At 47.9% G+C, this 21,918-nt stretch overlaps 2 protein-coding genes across 10 annotated transcripts in view; both read right to left on the reverse strand.

The window, feature by feature from the left end:
- Positions 1-129: 129 nt before the first annotated feature.
- Positions 130-17,124, reverse strand: LOC103290542 (CASP8 and FADD-like apoptosis regulator). 3 transcript variants are annotated; one of them, XM_054723180.1, is made up of 7 exons: positions 16,545-17,124; positions 15,503-15,560; positions 12,399-12,448; positions 11,600-11,681; positions 2,605-2,747; positions 2,237-2,466; positions 1,349-1,491 (listed from the first exon to the last, which is right to left on the reverse strand). In XM_054723180.1, the coding sequence occupies exons 2-7, from the start codon at positions 15,525-15,527 to the stop codon at positions 1,353-1,355; spliced, it is 669 nt and encodes a 222-aa protein (XP_054579155.1). In that variant the 5' UTR covers positions 15,528-15,560; positions 16,545-17,124; the 3' UTR covers positions 1,349-1,352. The 3 variants fall into 3 exon arrangements, with proteins under 3 accessions (XP_054579154.1, XP_028008916.2, XP_054579155.1); XM_054723179.1 differs by having other exon boundaries at positions 130-1,488; positions 2,237-2,747; XM_028153115.2 differs by having other exon boundaries at positions 133-1,491; positions 2,237-2,747.
- Positions 17,125-18,733: 1,609 nt separating this feature from the next.
- The window catches only part of LOC129147019 (CASP8 and FADD-like apoptosis regulator), a 33,710-nt gene continuing 30,525 nt past the window's right edge, over positions 18,734-21,918 (reverse strand). For 6 of the 7 annotated variants that reach the window (XM_054723186.1, XM_054723183.1, XM_054723182.1 and 3 more), the window contains exons 3-5: positions 21,158-21,263; positions 20,024-20,159; positions 18,734-19,154 (exon numbers count right to left, since the gene is read on the reverse strand). In XM_054723186.1, coding sequence (XP_054579161.1) covers positions 19,030-19,154; positions 20,024-20,159; positions 21,158-21,263 — 367 coding nt within the window. In that variant the 3' untranslated portion in view covers positions 18,734-19,029. Of the gene's footprint in view, positions 19,877-20,023; positions 20,160-21,157; positions 21,264-21,918 lie in introns of all 7 variants that reach the window. The other variant, XM_054723188.1, reaches the window with a different exon arrangement.

The raw sequence follows: 21,918 nt of genomic DNA on the forward strand, positions 1-21,918 counted from the left end.
TGATGTGTCTTGGTGTGGTCCTCTTTGGATTCCTTTTGTTTGGGGTTCTGTGCGCTTCCTGGACTTGTAAGTCTATTTCTTTCATCAGGTGGGGGAAGTTTTCAGTCATTATTTCTTCAAATAGGTTTTCAGCATCTTGCTCTCTCTCTTCTTCTGGTACCCCCATAATTCTGATGTTGGTTCGCTTGAAGTTGTCCCAGAGGCTTCTTACACTATCTTCAACTTTCTGAATTCTCTTCTCTTCATGCTTCTCTGGAGGAGTGTCCTTGGCCTCTTTGTATTCCAAATCTTTGAGTTGATTCTTGCGTTCCTCTAGTCTGCTGTTGGGTCTCTGTATAATATTTTTTATCTCAGTCAGTGTATGTTTAATTTCTAGTTGGTCCTTTTTCATATCCTCAAGGGTCTCATTGAATTTATCGGCCTTTTCCATGAAATTCTTGAAAAACCTTATAACTGTGGTTTTGAACTCTATGTCCAGTCGCTTGATCTCCTCCATTTCTTTGGTTTGTGATCTGTTTCCTTGCCTTCTCATATTCTCTGCTTCCCTGAGTTGGTAGGGTAGTGTTGTGTACTAGGTGTCCTATAGGTTCAACGGGTCAGCCTCCCAGTTACTTGAGGTGGACACTCTTGGTGTACCCTTGTGTACTGTGTGTTCCCCAGCAGGAGCTACAGCAAGGGCTAGTTTTCTCCTCCTTTGCTTGGGCGGTTTTGGAGCAGTCTGGAGCTGCAGTTGGTTAAGCTGCCACAGAACAGGCCATTTATATGCAAAAGCCGCTGTGAGGAGCCTGGGCGGGTTTGTAGAATGTGCGGGGCGGGGCCTCAGGGCGGGGCGGGGTCTCAGGGCGTCACTAGGCTGGGGCGTGGCCAACGGCAATGGCTGGCGTCAGCCGTCTCTGCCTTTCCCGTTTCCAAGTCCCTGCGCCCCACACTCCAACGCAGTAAACAATGATTGCTGGGTGCACCTCTGCAAAAAAGTCACTCTCACTTTCCGACCCGATGGCCGAGAGTCCAGCTTCTCCCCATAGGTGTCTGGGTCCCCCGAGTGTCCCCAGAAACTGGATTTCAGAGTGATCGGGAGCTTGTCTCCCTGCGGGTTGAAGAAAAGCCGCACACCCAGCTGCCCGCCGCCAGCCCGATTCGCGTGCCTCTGTACCTCAGCTTTTCAGCGATTGTGCTCCTTTCTGTTCTTAGTTGTCAGTCTTCCACTCTGCCAGCTTTCCCGTGGTTCTGGGTGGTAGACGTTTTTGTCTTTTAGTTGTGTTTTTGAAATTGTTGTGTGAGGCAGCAGATTAGTTGTTTAACTATGCCGCCATCTTGGTTCCTTCATCTTAAATTCTTCAGTCTTTGGCTTTTCATTTGCAAGAGAGGAAGAGTTTCTTTCTCAGCGTATGCTGCAGCGAGACGTGGTACTTCTCCTTATCAGGTACTCCGAGGTTCCAGTCATGCACACTGCTGTTCAGTTCAAGGTGGAGATCCACAAGTGGCCGCCTTCTGGGGGTGAGGAGGAAAGCAAGAGTTAATGACATGCAAACATCAAAGAGGAGACAGGTTGTCATTACGGTGAAATGAGCCAACTGAATAGGGTAGTGAGGACCTGGGGTGGGGAGGGCGTAGGGGCTGGGAGGGGGGGAAAGGGGAGAACCCTGTAATACTATCAACAATAAAAATATTTTTTAAATATATTTTTATTGATTCCAGAGAGGAAGGGAAAGGGAGAGAGAGATAGAAACATCCATGATGAGGATCATTGATCAGCTGCCTCCTGCACGCCCTCCCACTGGGGATCGAGCCTGCAACCTGGGCATGTGCTCTGACCGGGAATCGAACCATGACCTCCTGATTCACAGGTCGACACTCAACCGCTGAGCCACGCTGGTCGGCTAAAAAATACTTTTTTAAGATGAGCCAACTGATGGGAAGGTGCTTTGAAAGTGTTCTTTCCTAAATACTTGACAAGCTGCTTAGTGAGTGATTCAAACCAGCGGGCAGCACTCTGGCACGTGACTTCAGACCCCTTCCCCAAGGGGCAACTGAGTCCAACCGTGACCCACCTGGACTGTCTGTGCACATGCAGGACGCATATAAAAGGCCAGTGATGCCGCTGGCGCCCTGAGGGTCCACCTCGGAACAGAGGCCCCCCTGCTCTGCGCACCCGTTAGTGCTGAACCACCACGGAGCGGGTGGGGGCTGCAGGACAGACCTGTTGCTCCGGGACCAGCCAGGCCTGGGCGCTCACCTCTCCTGCTGCAGCTTCTGGGAGAGGCACTGTAGGTACCGGGACGACGAGGTGGGGCACCGCTCCAGCAGCGACACATCTGCCTTGCACAGGCTCCAGAAGAAGTCGGCTTCCGGGTGAACCGTGCTGGGCTCAGGCGGCCAGGCCTTGGCATCCATGCTGCTCGCTGCTGGCCCGTCGACCTCTGGGAGGCTGCTGTCTTCCAGGTGACCCTCTGACGTCTCGTAGTTCTGAATGAAAAAGACCTTTGGCTTTCCCAAGAGAGAAGGGCATGCATCTCCCCTGAACATCCTCCTGATCTGATCCAAAGGCAGCCCCGCGTGAGTCTGATCCACGCCAAACAGGCTCTGCGAGCCCCCGCGGCTCACCAGGACGCACACAAAGCTGTCCTTGTCCTGGTGGCGAGTCCTATAGGCAACTTGGCAAAGATGATGAATCATATCCTCCATAGTCAGAAGTGAGAAACTCCGGACTTCAAAGCCCAGGGCAGTGAAGGTCTCCCGAAGAGCGTCTGGGGGAGAAGAAAGGGACAGGTCACAGGAATGGACACACCACGGCGCTCAGCTCCAAACGGCTGCAGAAGGGGTGGCGTGGGCCTCGAGCCCCCTCGCCTCCGCCCACTCGCTGCGGGATGACGTGAGGCCCCGAAGATGGAAGTGGGGACCATTCCCAGGCTCTCCAGTTCCCTCCTGACCTGCTTCCCAGTGTGACCTCCGACTAAGCAGTGGGAACCCTGGGCCTAGACCTCCTACAGTGCCCCAGAGCCGTCTCCTCCTAGCTTGCAGAAATCCCGGGTTGACCTTGGCTCCGGACGCAGAGGAAGGCAGTAGGAAAAGCAGAGGTCGAGTGTGCTGACCTTGCCACGCCTGTGGGCGGCATGCTCCTCAGGAAGTGGGTCTTCCCGGCTCTCAAAGGAAGTGATGAGACCCACCCTATGAGAACGCTGGGAGGATTACCTGAGATAATACAAATAAAGCTGCCGCTGCTCCACAGAAATTAGTTCCTATTCTCTTTCTTAAAAATCTTTTTGTCCTTATTCTAGAAATTTCTATGGCCTTGGAACCCTAGACACTCTACCCAGTCCACTTCTTCTCCATCTGATCAGTTTACCTTCACTGGAGACATAAACACAGGCTCCTGAATTGTTTTATCTTTCTAATAGCACAGAGAGACATCTTTTTCTTCCTCGCTCAAAACTTCCACAGTCTTTTTTTTTTTTTAAATATTTTTTATTGATTTCAGAGAGGGAGAGAGAGAGATAGAAACATCAATTATGAGAAAGAATCATTGATCGGCTGCCTCCTGCATGCCCCCCACTGGGGATCGAGCCTGCAACCCGGGCATGTGCACCGACTGGGAATCGAACTGTGACCTCTTGGTTCATAGGTCAACACTCAACCACTGAGCCATGCCAGCCAGGCAGAACCACATTCTTTTGAGCCACCCATTCAGTTTCTGTTTCTTGTCTGAGTGACGTCTCCAGTTTGTAGTTCATTTGGGGGCAGAGAGCTGCTGTGTCTTAAACCCAGAGGCTTTACACACATCTCCTCATTCATGTTGTCACCCAAACTGTCAGCCCAGGAGCTTCTCTGGATTTCTTTCCGTGTCTCTTGACTATGTGCCCACCTCTCTTCTTCGCCTGGGGAATGGTCTTCCGGGACCCTACACTGCATTCACTCCAAACCAAACACCACAGCAGTCATTAGAACAGACATTTCTTCCACCAAGGAACAGAGGGGTCCCACCTTCTGCTAGTTGAGGCATCACAGAAAAGCATCAAGGGAGATACATAGCTGAAGGTACCACAAAACTGTTGACAGAGTCTCAACTCTCCACACTAACTGACGGGAACGATGTGCAGTCTGCAGAGGCCCAAATAATTCACGGGCCCACGGCTGCACCCACTCGCTTTCACTTTCTTGCCCTGCAGACCTCGCCAACCACTCGAAGTATAAAAGTGAAAGTAAGCAACCACAATTTCTCTTCTGGCTTCTCAGCAGGAAATAGGAAAAGGGCAAAAGGTGGGGCAAGAAACACTACCTTGGGTCAACAAAAAGCTGGAACAGCCCTGCCTGGTTTGAGTCAGTGGATAGAGAGTCAGCCAGCGGACTCAAGAGTCCTAGGTTCCATTCCGGTTGGGGCATGTACCTTGGTTGCAGGCGCATACCCAGTGGGGAGTGTGCAGGAGGCAGCTGATCGATGTTTCTCTCTCACTGATGTTTCTAACTCTCTATCCCTCTCCCTTCCTCTCTGTAAAAAAATCAATAAAATATATTTTTTTTAAAAAAAGCTGGAACAACAGCCACTGGACAAGCCAGGGCTGGCCTGCGTGCTCTGCACTTGATCCACGCAGCCCAGGAGAGCTTCGTCTCACCAGCCGCACGCCCTACCAGGCCTGGCAGCTTTAAATATGTCCGCACACGCTTCGGTACTCCTCCCTTAGAAAGACACAGAGCCATTCCCTCCCCTTGAAGCGTGGACCACACTCGGTAACTGGCCTCTAATGACTGGAATGTGGCAGAGGGACACTGTGACTTGATCCCCAAAGGTCATGGCTCCCACCTGGCTCTTTCTCACTTCGGAACTGCTCCCTCTCGGGGCCGCCAGCAGCCCAGGGGGGAGGCCCGCAGGAGGCCTTGCACCCACTCCCCAGCCACGTGGGTGAGCCACCTGAGAAGGTCCTGGGATCCCACACCACCCTGGACAACCCTGGCTGACCTCTGACCCTCCCTCAGGAGGGATCCTGGGCCAGAACAGCCAGCTAAGCAGCTCATAACGCCCTCCTCACAGAAGTTTGTTCTTCTAAGCCACTATGCTTTGGAGTGATTTGCCTACATCCTCAGATAAATAACTCATCAGCTAAGTCCTCTTGTCTCCTGCCAGGAAAAGGAAAAGGCTATAACCATGACTTAAGACTACTTACTTTTCTCCTCTGCCTAGCCCACAGGTAAGGTGAGAAAATGAATTTTGTGTATCACACTAGAGGTCCAGTGCATGAATTCGGGCACAGGTGGGGTCTGGCCGGCTGTGAGGAGGGGACACGGGTGGTTGGCCGGCCAGCCCTGCCCACTATCAGCGTGCGGGGGCGGGGGTCGATCAGGGGCAGGGCCGGCCGGAGGCAGGGGCCTGGGGCAGTTGGCAGGCCGGCCCTGCCCCCTGGTCGAACTCCCAGGGGGACAATCTGCCTATTAGCTCTTTATTATATAGGATAATCGTGAAGAGGTATAAAGAAGGTGCCCATCCCCTTAAAACCCTAAGAGAAATAAGCATTAGCAGGGAAACGAAGGGCGTGATACACAGGGGGCTGACATCCTATTAGAGATCCCTTGTCCTCACAGAGTCTGTGCAGCGGAGGTGGCCAGCCCTGCGCCCCTGGCCCTCGCCTGCGGGTGTGGACAAGTCTCCCACCCAGCACAGTGCTCAGGCTGGAACCCGCAGCGTCCCCCGAGAAAGCCTGACTAGGTCCCCAGGTCCATCCCCAGTTGTGTTCCACATGGCTCCTTTCCCTGCAAAGGGCCCACAGATCTCCGAGCGTGGAGTACTCCCTCCTCTAGGGGGCAGGAGCCAGCAGGGAAACACCAGCCTCCACTCTGTTCACTTGTCGTTGCAGAGTGATGATTCACTGCTTTCCAGGCCCTCCCTTCCGGAGAAATTCCCTCCGTTATCAAAGTCCTTGGAAGGAAGCCACAGTCTCGCCCTAGCCGACGTGGGCTCACTGGATAGAGCGTCCGCCCGAGGCCTGAGGGTCCGGTATGTACCTCGGTTGCAGCCTTGATCCGGGAGGCAACCAATCGATGTGTCTCTCTCACATCGATCAATGTTTCTCTCTCTGTCTCTCCCCCTCCCTTCCACTCTCTCTAAAAATAAATGGGAAAATATCCTCAGGTGAGATTAACAAAACAAAACAAAACCAAAAAGCCATAGTTTCTTCTGTGCTGATATGCAGGGGCAGGGGCAGGGGCAGGGGCAGGACAGCTGTCTGGTGCCTTTATCTGGGCCCCTGTGGGTTCCTGCTAGAACGGCCGCTGCCACGTGGCTGTGAGCAGGCAGCTACATGGTACCGGGCAGAAGAGGAACCAGTCTTGGAATCCTAAGACCTGAGTGTAAGTCCCGGCTCCCCATCTGCCTGCTGGGCCTGAGCTTTGCCTAGTCCTGAACGAGGACTGACTTACCCAGCAGCGGAGCTAAGAAAGGGCTGGGGGCCTGAGGTCAGGGCAGGAGGTCCTTACCTAACAGAACTGGAGGAAAAAAAGGCTAACGCTGGAGGGGAAGCCAAAAACCACACAGGTCCCCAAAGCTGAGAACAGGACAATAAGAACAGCCAGCCTGGACGGGCCTCAGACCACGATGGAGCAGCCTTTCAACGCCCCTCTGGAAAGGCAGTCACTCGGAGACCGGCCTGACGTCAGGGCAGCTGACGTTTCCCACTGAAGTCACATCGGCGAGGTGGCATGATGTCAGCTGGGAATGCAACGTTGCTGGGCCAGCAAGAACACGGAGACAGCCCAGTCTCACTTACAGGATCCAGGGGGTGGTAGCAGTGTGACTCTGAACGAGTTACAGCCTTAGTTTACTCATCTGTGAAATGGGAATAACGCTGATGCCTATACTATGTGCTTTTTCAAAAGGGAGCAGTGGAAATCCAAGGAGGTTCCTGCCAAGACGCTTTGGACACTGTGAGTGCTTATCCACAGAAGGTAGTGAATTTAAAGACAACCAAGGCAGGCGTTTCCCATCACAAAGCACGGAGCCTGCATCTCTCTCATGGAACCTGCCTCCTCAGGGCCCCGAGAAAGGTCTCCACCTCTGAAGTCTGTTCTTCTAAGCCACTACGTTTTGGAGTGATTTGCACACATTCTCAGATAAATCATTCGTCAGCTAAGTCCTCTTCTTTCCTGCCAGGAAAAGGAAATGGGCTCAGAGCAGTCAGGGTCTGTGTCCTTATATGGCACCGTGACCGCCCGCTCCTTTCCCGCAAATAGGGGAAGAACAGCTTGGGGGCTGCATGGAAAACAGAACTTCAACAAACTGCAGTTCCACATTCGACTCGCCCTGGAAATTCCGCTCCTGACCCAGCACCATCTTGGTAAACGTGAATTGTTCTTCAGAAACCGACTTTCTGAAATGCGGGGGAGGGGGGGGGTTCATTCTGGCTGCGCAGTTAGAGCAGGGCCTCTTGGTGAGGGGCCAGCCCCGCCCGCAAAGCACCCCCACCGGCCGCCTCTGGCTTTCTCCTCTCCTGCTGCTCTGCTGGGAGAGCTTGGACTTATTCAAGATCACAAGGGAAGCGCGCAGCATCTGCTCGAGAAATCGCAGTCTCCGCCTGGTTGGAAAGTACAGGAACATCCTCCGGCTTTCCGGAAAGAGCCAGGGAGAAAAGAGGGAGGGCGGAATATTTCTTAAAACCTCTTATTCAGGAGCCTACACACCAACCAGGGCGTTCGATCGAGGCGCAGAGTTCACCTGTCTGTGGCCTGACTCACTCACTTCCCCACTCCGCGAGGCCGGGCCTGGCTCAGCCCAGCTCTGCACGGTCACCGGCACGGATGGCACAACAGCACGGCTGGCTTTTTAATTCTACCACACTGCGACAATTAGCCCAATCCCTGCGCCTCCAAGTGTGCTCCAGGAAGAGGTCACCGTTCCCTGCGAGGATGCGTCTCCGGAACAAGCCACCCCAAAATCACCGTATCGCCGTTCACAGCGTGGCTCTGAGACCAGACTGCACCTCGGTGCCTCCATATTTGCTTCACGCAGGACCAAGCGTGGGGTTTTGCAAATAGTAGGTGCTCAATAAACATCACTGGGATCAAGGAAGAATAAACCTATAAATGTTTGGGGGACTTGCATACTCTCTGGGTAAAAGTCTCTCTTTTCTTTTCTTTCTTTCTTTTCTTTTTTTTTTTTTTCTAGGACAGAAGATAGGTATAAGAGCATCTGCTAGATTCTGCAGTACAAATAAATGGTTTTAGAATCGCGCTGAGGTTAGAAGAGCATGTTCCTTCCTCCCTTCACCCACCAAATATTTATTGGGCTCCAATGTGCCAGGTACTGTTCCAGGTATTGGAGACACAGCGCCCCCCACATGGAACTTCCGTTATGGCAAAGTAGCCAAGAGCAGAGGCTCTGGAGCCAAGCTTTCAAATCCCAGAGAAGTTAGGAAGGGAGTTGACCGTGTTCTGCTTGCTCACCTTGAAGATGGGGATAATAGTACGGACCTTACAGTATTCGTTACGGAGATTCAGTGAGAATCCATGTACAGGAATTAGCACATCGTCGAGTTTAAGTCACTTTTACACTCCGATCACCGCCACTCTCAAGTTAGTCATCATGTGACGGCTAGTCCCTTTCCGATCCCTTGTCTCCGTTGGCAGTAATGTTCCTTACCAGACTCCTACACGCTTCGCCGATGTCCAACCTTCACCACGGGACAACGTTAACCAGGCAAGAGACCAAGGAACCAAAACCCCAGGCAGTCCCTCTAGATGAAGCCCCCGGCTGTTCAGATGGGAATGAAGACAGGAGGGCTGCTCTGTGGAATGAAGACCACCGCCAGCCAAAGCTGGGCTCCAGGCCTCGGTGAAAACCTCCAGGAGGGCAGCTGGCCGCGGAAGGGCTGGAGGCCCAGGACACAGGCAAGGAAAAGGGGCCGTGCCTTCCACTCGTCTTAATCAACACTCTGCAGGGGCTCTGCGTCTCCGCTGGGCTTACGATGGACCCGGGCCCCGCAGCAGAGGAACCCACAGCACCATGGGAGTAGCGTGTGCTGTCTGGTTGCTTCGCTGTTCACTGGCCGCCTGTGCCCAGGAGGGGAGGTAAAAGAAGAATCGAGCCCTGTTATTTGTTTTGCTCCCAGAGGCAGGGAGGGCTTGAGTCAAGGAAGCAGACTTACAAATGCACCAGAGGCCGATACCTGCTCCCACCTCAGACCACAGACACAGATGGCCGGGCCTCCACCTCCACTTCTACCCTCCTTTCCGTCCTCCCCAATCAGGTCTTTCTCCTCCCTCACCCGCCCTGGGGCCTGGCCTTGGACTCAGCTTCTGTCTCTGCCAAGCCGGTTCACACAGGGATGACTGGTAGGAGTGGTCTGGCTAGCTTCCCACCTGGGAGTTTCCTCAGAAGTTTCGGCCTCTCAAGTTTCCCCTCCACCCCACCCAGCTCCAGCCTGTGGGGACCTGCCCCACCCAGCCGGGCCCAGCGCAGGCCTCAGCCCTCAGTTCTCTAGGCCCCGACTCATCTGGGATCAGACTCCTTGTACCATGCACAAAGCCAGGCCAGTTCTAGCTTAGTGGTGTGCAACCAAGCTGACATTCCAATGTTAGCTGGGAATGTTAGCTGGCATTTAGTACCTATTTACAGTGGACCAGGCACCACTCCAAGCCCAACCTTCCTGTGAGGTACGTCCTGTTACTCATCCATTTTACAGAATAGAAACTGAGACAGAGAGAGGAAAATTGCCCACGGTCACAAGCTAGCACATGGCAGAGCCATGATTCACACCCACGCAGCAGTCATATTCCAGAGCCCAACCCTGACCACACGCCTGAAATGCAGAAACATGCAAATGCACATTCAGTCCCTGCCGGCAAGAGGCCCATAACCTGGCACGGGAAGCAAGCACAGACAATGGATTTTAGCCACAAAACCACCTCAGATCGTGGCTTTTTATCTGTGTGATTCTCTTCATGCCACAGATGTACATGCCATGCCATGTGCACCTGGGAACTCAAGTGAATGGAACAGAACTGATTAAAATGGAAAGCAGAAGACAACCACACAGTCTCTTTGAGAGCAGAAGTTACTCATTGCGATAATATCTGCTCTTCTTATATGGGTACTAATGGCTACAAAAGAAAGGACACTTATATATAGTGAGAAACCAGCATTTCTCACATCTAACCCAAAATAGGAAACGAGAAAGAGAGATCATATCAGAAATCCTGGGATAGCCAGTCTAATGTTTGCTAATTTGATCTTCTGTTCGATTCTCTGCCCATACATCTCTCCATGGTAACATTTTCAGTGAGCCTAAAAGCTAGCTCTGGCTCATTCTGAGAGGATGTTGGAGAGCCGGAAGGAAACCGGGGAGAAAGAACGACCAACCCTTTTAAGGAAGAGATAGGGAATTAAACATGTTATTCCACTTAACTAGCTTTTTCCCATTCTCTTTAGATGCATCACCAGTGACTGATCTCGTCTGAGTCACCAAAATTGGACAAAGAATCAACCCAGATGCAAACAGTGGTGACACACAGATAGCTTAGACTCAGGGCAACCCACCCACAGTGTGGGGTGCAGAACTAAGTGACACACTGCCTCCGAGCGAACACACACTTACCATATTTTTAATGTCCCCCCCAAAAACGTTCACAGTCTCTCCGGGTGGAATGACGAGGCGTCTGGTAATACTGAAGCCAGAAGCCTTCCATTTCGGCAACTTTCACAAACCACACCGACAAGCTCTGTGTCCCCCAAATCCCCTTTCAGTTTCCTCCTGACACACAGCTAGACTGGGTTCCTTGTCTACTGGGGTTGGGTGAAGCCATACAAAGGAGTTCTGACCAGCGGAATGTGGGTGGAAATGATGCAGACCATCTGGCTGGTGTGTCTCGATGATTCAGCATCGAGCTATGAACCAGGAGGTCATATGCCTGGGTTGCAGGCTCCATCCCCAGTGTGGGGGGAGGGGGCAGGAGGCAGATGATTCTCTCTCATCATCGATGTTTCTATCTTTCTATCCCTCTCCCTTCCTCTCTCTCCAAAATCAATAAAAACGTATTTTTGAGAAATTGGGCAAACCATTCTGAGGCCTGGTCCCCAAATGCATGTGGGATCATGCACTCCCTTCATCCACCAGCCAGACAGAGAGGATCCTGTGGGAAACTCCAGGGCCTCCGATGATGAAGCCACTAAATAACCACATGGAACCCTAGCCAATCGGTGTTCAACCTTTTCCACCTCATGGCATACAGAGACCAATGACTAAAATTCTGCGGCACACCAAGGAAATATTTTTGTTGATCTGACCCCCCAAAAAAAGATATAATGTTTTAGCTATTGTTGTGTCAGCTGTTCTCATTTTTTTTTTATCTGACCACCGAAGGCAAAAGAGGTCAGTGCCCCCCGTTAAATATAGTCAGGTGTGGCATGTTGTAAACATCCTTGCAGCGCACCACTTGAAAATTCGCTGCCTTAGCCCAATCCACACTGGACTGTGGCCTGACAGAGAAACTCCCCTTCACGCAGAGGTGGGCAGTGGTTTGTGAGAGCCGCGAGTGTGCACCAGGCCGGCGGGGGTAGCCTGCCTGTGCCGTGGCCTCGTGCTGGAGGCAGCGGCTACCCTGCAGCACCCACACCTACCTGTGTCATTGCCGATGCAATCCAGGATCAGGCAGATTCCCAAGGGCTTGCTCTGCATCCTGTATTGGTCCTCCGGGAGGGGCTGGAAAACAAAGCAGGGATTGTTAACGACCCTGGGCACCGCTGTTTCCCCAAGGTCTCCCCCAGGCACCATCTTCCCTTCTGGGTTTTCCTAAACGGCCCTTTGGCAGGGGAGTCAGTCAACAGACAGAGCCTGACGTCATCACAGCTGACATTTCCTTTTAATATCAAACTGTTCCTCTATTCAGGGAATGTGCTTCAGACAACAAGCTATTTCTGTTTTTATTTCATTGTAAGGAGAATTGCAGTCTCTTTACACGTGTCTTAGCTTTGCAGGAGAAAGATCATTTGAGACAGAGAGAAAAGATGGATCACATATTTCTCAGGAACCTCAGTTTGTACAAGTGATATCTTTCCAAACGAGTACAAAAGGTGTCCTCCTATTGCCTCTCCTTACAGAGGTGATCAGCCCCCCAAAAAGCAGGTCAAGGTTCAGTGTCTCGGCTCCTGATGTGCTCAGCAATTACTCAGCTGGCCAGGGCCGTGGCCCTTGGAATTTCCCTGCATTCCAAAGTTCACAGACACAATCCACTCCAGAATCTTTCTCCTCGCTACGTCCACGGTTCCCCTTCAGAAGAGGGCTCAGGAGAATGACACTCTCAGAATCCTATCGCTGTCACTAGAAAGTCTTAATGGGCAGGAATGTTTAAAGGAGCCGGGGTTCTCCACAGAGCGTGTGCATGCGGTGCAATCCCAAATGAGAAAATGGGTTCTGTACCCGAGGCAGAAATGCTCCGGATTCTTGAACGGACGTCTTCACTGCTTCTCCTGCAGGATGAGAGGGAAATCGCTTACAAAGCGGAAGGAGACTTAGCCCACTCCCCGCTGGCTGCGTTCTTTCATATCACAAGGGTCTCTTCCCCTATTTCTTTCCCCCACTATCTCTTCTCTTCTCAGCTATACTCAGCCCCGAGGTTCCGACCTTGCACTGAAAAACCTAAGCAATATGCCCGGCCAGCATGGCTCAGCAGTTGAGCATTGACCCAGGAACCATGAGGTCGCTGGTTCCATTCCAAGTCAGGGCACATGTCCAAGTTTCTGGCTCAATCCCCAGAAGGCAGTCCATTGATGATGTTCCTCTCTCATCGATGTTTCTATCTCTCTCTCCCTCTCCCTTCCTCTCTCTGTAAAAATCAATAAAAACATATTTTTGAAAAAGAAAACTTAACTAATAAGCTAACCCACGTTTCTGTGCTAAAGAAGGGTCATGTAGAAAAACTGCTGAAGTAGCAACTGAAAGAAGGCTCCCCCTTGCCCTTCTCCAGGTGAGGACCAGGCAACTGCTGAGTTTTTAACATGAGGATCTAATAACTTCACCACAATATCAACACCCAAGGGACCAGCCTTAGAGACTGGACAGATGGCCAGGTTTTCTTCGTCCAGTGACACTGGGAGATCATAACATTAAATGTCAATGGCAAGATCAGGGACAGTGAGCTTAGCAAATGTAGGTGAGCCTACAGCACGTTTTGTTAGATAAAAATGACTTTCTTAGCCCAGGGAGGTACAGAAACCATCAGTTTTAAAGCCATAAAAGGCTGGCGCGAACCCTAGCCCCATCACGAACAAGCTCTGTGAACTTGGGGCAAGTTTCTTCCTGAAGTCTCAGTTTTTTTTTAAAATCTCTAGGGTGAATGAACCAAAATCTGCTTTATACTATTGTTGCAAAAATGAGAAATAATGGCTAAAGGCAGGCCAAGAAAATGCCAGGAATGATAAGGCTTGGGGGAAATGAGCATTTTCAAAGCTGTAAAAGTTGAATCACTCTTTTTAAAGAACAACTATAGCAACACCCTTTAAAACAACATCCTGCTTCTGGAAGTTTATCTTATGGCAATAATAGAGAAGTATGCAAAAAATGTCAAGGACATATACTGAAGGACTGCCCCGAGCTAAAAAGAAACTAAAAGTCTACCCATATGAAATGGGGTAAATAAATTATCCTATATAATAGGAGGGTAATATGCAAATAGACCAAATGGCGGTATGACCGGCCGCTGTGAGGCACACTGACCACCAGGGGGCAGTCGCTCAACGCAGGAGGTGCCCCCTGGTAGTCAGTGCGCTCCCACAGGGCTGATGGCTGGTGAGCGCAGTGGCCCACCTCCGGGGCAGTGAAATGGATGTCCAACTGTGGCTTAAGCTGTCAGTTAGACATCTCCAGAGGCCTCCCAGACCACAAAAGGGCACAGGCTGGGCTGAGGGACGCCTCTCCCCGCCAGTGCACTGGGCCTCTAATGTCCATATAATGGAATATTATGCAATGTTAAAAAGGATGAGAGATCTTTATGTATTTGACATGAAAAGACATGCAGAATATATTGAGTAACAAATGGATTACTAAATATTATAATGTTGATCCAGTGTACTTAAAAATATGTATTTGTGAGCATATATTTATACATCTGTATGTGGAAAATAGGAGTCTTCGAGGGATATAAATCAAACGTTAATCAGATTATGTTGATACTTGTAATTAAGAGCAAATTTTCACTTTATCTTTTTCTATTTTAGCAATCATGGATTAACAGAATTTTTAAAAGCACAGAATGATCTATGTAATATGCCTTTCTCCATTTAAGGCACTTAGTAAGAGCTTCATGAATTGTATCATCATCATTATCATCATTCAAATGAAATCTATTTAGAAATCCAAATTAATATGAATACAGGGCTTGATTATTTTAAACTTCTATTAGATTAAGGCCAAGAATGCTTTCTTCTTTTATTGGCAAATCAACCATGTCCAGGCCGAAGCAGCTCTCCTAAAACCATCAGGGTGTGGAGAGCTTCACTTACCGAGCTGTGCAAGCCCAATCAAGAACAAACCTGCCATTAGCGCAGTGGAAAGAACACAGATCGCTTTTAATCCCCATCCAGATCTACCAGGTCTCCTATTTCCCTTTAAGCAGCTCTCAGAACGCTAATGCTCACCACCTCACCAGAATGTTAAGAAATGCTGTCACTTCAGGAATTAATTCGCTCCTTCGTAGCTTTTCCTGGAGCGCAAAATTTTAGGTATGAAATGACAGGCATGGGCTTCACCATCTGGCTAATCCGGGCAACATGCTTTTCCGTTTCCAAGTGCACGCAGACAGCAAACAGGCTGCCACGCAAAGATAGCTTCCATCAGGCCACCGCCCTACTCCAATGTTCACGATCTCCACTGCACACAGGACCAAGTCCAAGCTCCTCGGGTAAGGCCGGGCCCTCCTTTCCTGCCTGTCCATCCCTGCCTGCCTCCAGGCGTCCGGAGCCATCGCCAGTGCAGTGTGACTGAGTCTCAGCCTCGCTTCAAGGAGGACTCAAGACAAGCAAAAGAAATACACTTTTAAAAATAGGTGGGATCGCGTGCTAGTGTCAGAGAGATGCGAGAGATCATGCAGGTTGAAATTACTAGGTTTTTAAATTGTATTTTTTCCTTTCTTTTTAGGAGAGGGGGATGTCATCTATAGAGTACCTAGACTTACTAAATGGACTCTTAACACATGATCGTAGTGACTTTTCTTCTTCCTGCTGCTGGGTATTTGCTTTAACATGGCTCATGATCATGGCTAGATTAATGTTTAACGCGTCCTGGTTATTGTTTCCTTCCAAGAAGATGAAGCTGATAGAGTAAGAGGTGTTTAAATTCAACTAAGTGAATTCTGCAAGTAACTAGAAATGCCGATGACTACATTTTAAGAGTTTAACTGCTTTTGGGGGGCTTTAATTAGACTGTACAGATAAAGGAAATGGCCAACGCTAAAAAAAGGAAAACATTTTGTACTAGAATTATCAAGCATTTACAAAGAAAAAAACATAAAGAGAAGTCAGTCTTACTGTGAATGCCAGGATCTCTCACCATGAGTCTTTGTCCTTTACTCCTCCCATTCTGAAGCTTCAAATATAAAGAATAAGGTCACAGTCCCTGTTAGTTTTTTCGGGGTCACATTCTGTTACACCTCCTTAAATATGTCTATAGAATTTTTACCCAGGAAAAAAACAAAAGTATCACATTCACTGTCAAATTATTAAAGAATAGCAAGAGCTATTAACTCCATGAATCCTACATCTTGTAGCCAAAGAACAAGGCAACTCTTCTTTTCAAATGGAAATACAATTAATGTGTAAATATGCTAAATTAGCATGTTAGAATGTTTCAAAAGAGCTCAATAAAGTCGGCTGTCATAGTGTACTAGAATTGCTATAAAAGCTGTAAGACAGCCCAACTGGTGTGGCTCAGTGGTTGAGCATTGACCTCCGAACCAGGAGGTCATGGGTTTGATTCCCGGTCAGGGCTCATGCTCAATCCCCAGTGCAGGGGAGGGGAAGGAGTGTGCAGGAGGCAGCCAATCGATGCTTCTCTCTCATCATTGATGTTTTTATCTATCTCTCTCTCCTTCTCCCTTCCTCTCTGAAATCAATAAAAATATTTTTCTTTTTTTTTTTTTAAAGAGCTCCAAGACAGAACAGGCTGTTGAAACATGCGATTAACCTCAAACCTGATCCTTTAACACAGAGGCAATGTAGTATGGTTAAGAGTGGGAGTTCTAGCTCAAATAAACCTGGCTATAAATTTTGTTTCTGCCACTTACTAGCTATGTAATCTCAAGCAAGTTATTTAACCTCTATACATCTGTCTCTTTATCCTCAAAATGAGGACAATAGCGGTACCTACCTTGTACATTTTTTGTGAAGGTTAAATGTATTCAAAGCACTCAGGACAGTGCTTAGCACATGGAGTGCTTAATGACTGTCCAGCTGCTGTTTTTCTATAATTGCCTAGCTAAACATAAGCCACACGTGGGCTTGATTCTTGATAACAGCTACCACTTCTGAGGGCTACAGTGGGATTAACCAGAGAATTAAAGATTGAACCGACCCTTTCTTCTCAGATGACAGGTCCTGTGTAAGGTACACATCCCACATACTGTCAACCATCTGATACGCTCAGCTTTCAAATGACAGTTCTCCACTGAGGCTATCCTAGCCAAAAGAGAGAAGTAGACTGTTCATTAAACTGTGTCTTTAGCCAAGTCTGTGTGTCTAAATTAATGAAAAACATGTCACTTGCTTTTATCCCTAATAACCAGTGACTTAGCCATAGGTTGATGATAGTAAGTAGAAGTTCAAGTTCCACATGGATATGCATTCACTTTTACATACTATTAAAGATATATAACATCAAGTCGAAGCTAGATTTAAGAAGCGTTATATTGAGCCCTTGCCGGTGTGGCTCACGTGGTTGAGTGTCGTCCCATACACAGAAAGGTCAGCAGTTTGATTTCCAGTTGGGACACAAGCCCATGGTGTATTCAGAAGGCAACAGATTGATGTTTCTCTCACATCAATGTTTTTCTCTCCCTCTTTCTCTCTTCCTCTCCCTTCCTCTCTCTCTAAAATCAATTTTAAATATATATATATATATTAAGAACCATATTGCAAAGAAATAAATGCAATAAAACAAGCATTATATTGCAGTCATACAACTTTTTTATTCTATAATATGTTGGTATCATGTGCCATTTAATGCCACCATATCTATTTTTATTGATTTGAGAGAGAGGAAGGGAAAGGGATAGAGAGATAGAAATATCAATTGGCTGTCTTCTGCATGTCCCCCACGAAACCCAGGCATGTGCCCTGACCAGGAATCGAACTGGGGACCTCTTGGTTCAGGGGTTGATGCTCAACCACTGAGCAACACCAGCTGGGCTGCCACCATAACTTTTAAAGCACTTTTGCAGCCATGTGTGAGTTAATATCCAGGTATTCGGCTCCTAAATCTTGTGAGCAATTCACTGAGTTCATGTGCGACAGTGCCTGCTTATTAAATGAATGAATGATCAGGGTCACCGATTAATATAGCAAATTTAAGGAGACGTTTAGACGTAGAGCATGTGCGTTCTCCATGGGCTACAAAGACAGTGAATACAATTACTTCCATTAACAAAATAGAAAGGCAATAGTACAAATGGGACAGGCTTTTGACTAAGAATGGTGACATAATTTATATTAGAGAGACAATAGCAGGAAAAGCTCAGAAAATCTGAGTCAGCATCCTAAACCACTTTTGTCTCATCTCATTTAATATCACAGAGATTCAGAAAGACAAACGAAAGCAATGATTGGTTCTTGGAAAACGACAGACATATCTAAGCGATGGCGTGTCTAATATGTAGTTTATTACATACACCACGGTGTAGAGGAAGGCGCAGGGACTGGGCCCAGTTCTGGTGGCAGCTGGAGGCGGGTAATCACTTAGCGTTCTTTAGGACTCTGTTTTCTTATTTGTTCAGTGAGGGGGCTGGACAGTATAATCCTTAACATCCTTTCCAGCTCTGACATTCTACTGCTCAGTGATATCTCTTACAGCTCATGTTCTTCATGAAACTATTTCTATCACAGGGGTAGTTAATGCTTTCATCACATACTTTTATGAAAGCTTTTATCATTTAACCATGAAATTGCACTCTGATCGAAGTCCTCACTACAAATTCCACATATCTTTATGTGGGGATGAGAATGAGATGACGCTAAGATTGACTTCTCAGAATAAAACATATTTATGTTCACAAATCAATTAACATCTCTCAACAAAAATGAAAGGGTTAATCAAGAAACGGGGCTCTAACTCAGCAGGGGCTGACAAAAGAAAACTCGTTCTGCAAGCCTAAGTCTTGCACAAACATGTTCCCCTTGAGTGATTATTTCACAGAAATTCCTGAAGAGCATTACTCCTGCACAGCCCCCTCGAAGAAGGACAAAGGGCAAGGCCGTGAAACGAAAACTGACGGGGGGCAAGGTCCTGATAGTGTGTCAGCCTGAAGCCATCTGCAAGCTCTCCTTAGGCCCATGAAAAGCCTGCTCCCTCCCCATTCGCCACTGATTCCTTTTTCGAACTCAGTCCACCTGCACCCAGGTGCATGGAATAAATATCTTTTTGACTACACTGAGCCTTGAGTCAGTTCTGTGCGACCCCGGCCCACCTCCGAGCCCTTCAATAAACACTTTTGCCGACATCATTAAAATAAGCTCAATAAGCTCAATAAAAAGCAAATGCCCAGAGAGGTAAATACAAATTTATTTATTTGGAATTATTATTTGTCTAAGCAAAAGATTGGAAATAATCTAAATACATAGACACAGGAAAAGCCTGAACTGGAAATTATTATAATGAGGTAACAGTGGTTATTTTTGTATCATTTTCCAAATTTTCTCAATGAACATGTGACAGCTTTGTACATAAGTTATTTTTTTAAAAAAAAACACATGTATATTTCTAACACAATTTTTTTTGTGTGTTAAGTGGAGTACATAGTGTGAGAATATGTGTTGTTTTTTTTCATGAAATCTCTGAAGCTTTTTCATGCTGTGATTCCACGCATTTGCTCCAGACTCACCCTTAAGTTATTATGTGGAGGATCCTTAAGACTCAAGTTTGGGAGAGATGCCTGGAGGCCATTTACATAACTTGTTTCTGCTCCTTGAGCTGTAAGCAGAAGAGAGTTACGGTTTACCAATTATTATTAAATGAATCTTCAACAATGGCTCAGTCCAAGGTCAATCATCATCATCTTTCAAAACACCCTCAGCTCCCCAGCCACCTTACTTAATTCAAAATATCAGATCAGATGCCTCTTCTTCCACCAGCATCATTAAGAAAGGACTAAAAATGCTACTCTTGTACTTGACCTTTTTTCAGTCATTTGGGGTCGAGTAGGAGGTGTGTGTGTGGGGGGGGGTATTCTATAGATCACTGGGTCTCAGCCATGTCCTTCAGGCTGTGACTCTGGGGGCAGTAGACTGCTAACAGGCCCCAAGCTGAGGCTGAGTCTAAAAGACCGTGGGGTGGGGGACATGCCAGAGAAGGCCAGTGTGAGTCTGGTCCCCTTTACCCAGGGAGGGGTTTTCAGCAGAACAGATGCCCTTTTTCATGAGAAGATTTTGTGAAACTCAGAACATATGCAGGGCACCCATGGGTCCCCAGTGACGAGATCCCACCCAGAGTTGGATGGTGATCAGGCCAAACACTGGAGCAAGGCAGCAGGGCATATCCTCAAAAGCCCTGAATGTCCACAGCACCTCCACCAGGTACAGAAATGGGGGTGCAAACTCTTTCTTGAAGGTGGGAATGTTAAGAACTGCCTGGTGGTGTGTTGGAGAAGGCCAAGACTCTTTGGTCATGGGCGTGGGGTGATGAAGTCATCAGATCTGGGATATGAAAGATATAAAGGGATATGATCTCTAATCACAGGCTACCAGGGGATTGTGAACATTCAGGTTCTTTCCATCCACCCAACAATGAATATTTACCAACCAAACCTACCCTGGCCAGCGAAAGGCCAACATGCTGCTTACCAGATTGCTTGTATTTCTGGATTTTTGTCTTCAGGTCTATTCTGTGGATGTTCTTCAGACATTTTTCTAACAATTCCAATTGATCTGGAGCAACCAAATTTAGCTTCTCCAGTTCCATCACAAGATCCAAGAAGCTCTAAGAGAGCCACCAACAAGAAATAAATGTCAGTAGGGCTGACTATTAAGCCCCAAATGCAAAACTCAGGCCATGGGTTTATAACAGCAAGAAAAGGTGACAAGCGGAGCTCCTTCAAACCTTCAGGGATCCTAAACTAGACTTCTCTGTTTGATAGTCCTTCCAAGGCCAGGTGCAAATTACTCTCCTGAGGTGTACGCAGCAAAGAGGTAGTGAGAAGTCTTTTGGTGGCCAACCTGTACCTAGGTTGGGGATGGACACATGGCCCTTTTGTGTCATTAAGGAATATGGTGAGAGAGCGGGCCTAAAAAATACAGTAAAATCCTCCATAGCTGCTTCTCTTTCAAACACTCGGGCTGGTGTTATAGTAAAAAACTCTACGGGCTTTCCTGAAAAAGGAAGAAAGAATGTAGTTTGGGAAAGCTACTTACTAGGAAAACCCCAATGATACCGTTTGGAAGTTCCTAAAATTTTTCATCAATGCTGGCCATTCCAACTCCCTCTGATTCAGGGGATATGAGGAGGCAAAATTTCAAGGTCAGGGCATTTTGTTACTCAGGCATTTGGGGAAACAGGCATTGCCTTTGGTTTCCCTTGCCTTCAGCTTAGCATTTGGTTGCCGATGTGCTATTTTTATTCTAAAATAGAATAACCATGCCCTGGCCAGTTTTGCTTAGTGGGCCTGTGGACCGAAGGGTCCTGGTTTCGATTCTAGCCAAGGGCACATGCCCAGGTTGCGGGCTTGATCCCCAGTGTGGGGCATGCAGGAGGCATCCAATCAATTATTCTCTCTCCCTCTCCCTTCTACCTTCTTCTCTGAAATCAATAAAATTATATTAAAAAAAATAAAACCCATACTGTTCTCACTTTCTGCCTTCCCTCACCCCCAGCTTGGGCCTCCTTGCTCAAACGCTTGCTTCCCTCTCTTCACACCATAGAGAGTATCCTCCCATTTCCAATGGGCTCTTGGGAATATTAACCAAGAAAAAGAAACACACCTTATCCTTGGCTGTCTTGCCTCGGCCCATATAATCCTTCATGAGAAAAATTAATGAGGACATATCAGATTTATCCAAATGTTCACCAATCTCAGTCATCAGCACCCTGTGAAACAGACAAGTTTTTCTTTAGTCAATTCAGATACCAGTCCCAGGGAGACCGCCCAAGAACTTAACCCTCCTCTATGCCAATAATTGGTTAAAAGACTAGTTCTTGTCCCCATATGAATGTGCCCCCAGTAAGACAGAAAGCCTAGATCACCCCCAGAAGGAGATCTTAAGGGAACTCCAAAAGATAATTCATCTTTTCTCCAGTTTTCAATAGGAGATGGTACCTCTCTTTCCAACTAACTACTCTGAAAACAACTCGGAGAATAAAAACTTCCCTAAAGAATCCCCTAGCTCCCCCAGAAGTTATGAAGAAATAAGTAAAGAACCTGAATGACTAAGATGAAGACAGAAATAGAATTGAAAATGATCTTCTCTGTTGAACAACCTCCCAGGTGATGCGGATGCTGATCTGGGGACCATACTTTGAGTCACAAGAATCTAAAGCAAACACCCGGCCCACTCTGAAACTCAGAGCGTAAAGGTCATCTAGAGCATGGGAACTATCACCACAGATGTCCTGCTCTAGAAAGCCCCTCCTAACTCAGCCAGTCACCTCTGCTCCAGTAAGAGCTACCACCATGCTTTATGGGGCTTATGGGTTGTTTTCCCAATTAGACTCACAGAATCTTGAGTACGGAAGAGTTTTCACT

This window comes from Eptesicus fuscus, chromosome 11 (genome assembly GCF_027574615.1).
Source record: "Eptesicus fuscus isolate TK198812 chromosome 11, DD_ASM_mEF_20220401, whole genome shotgun sequence".
Lineage (NCBI taxonomy): Eukaryota > Metazoa > Chordata > Mammalia > Chiroptera > Vespertilionidae > Eptesicus > Eptesicus fuscus.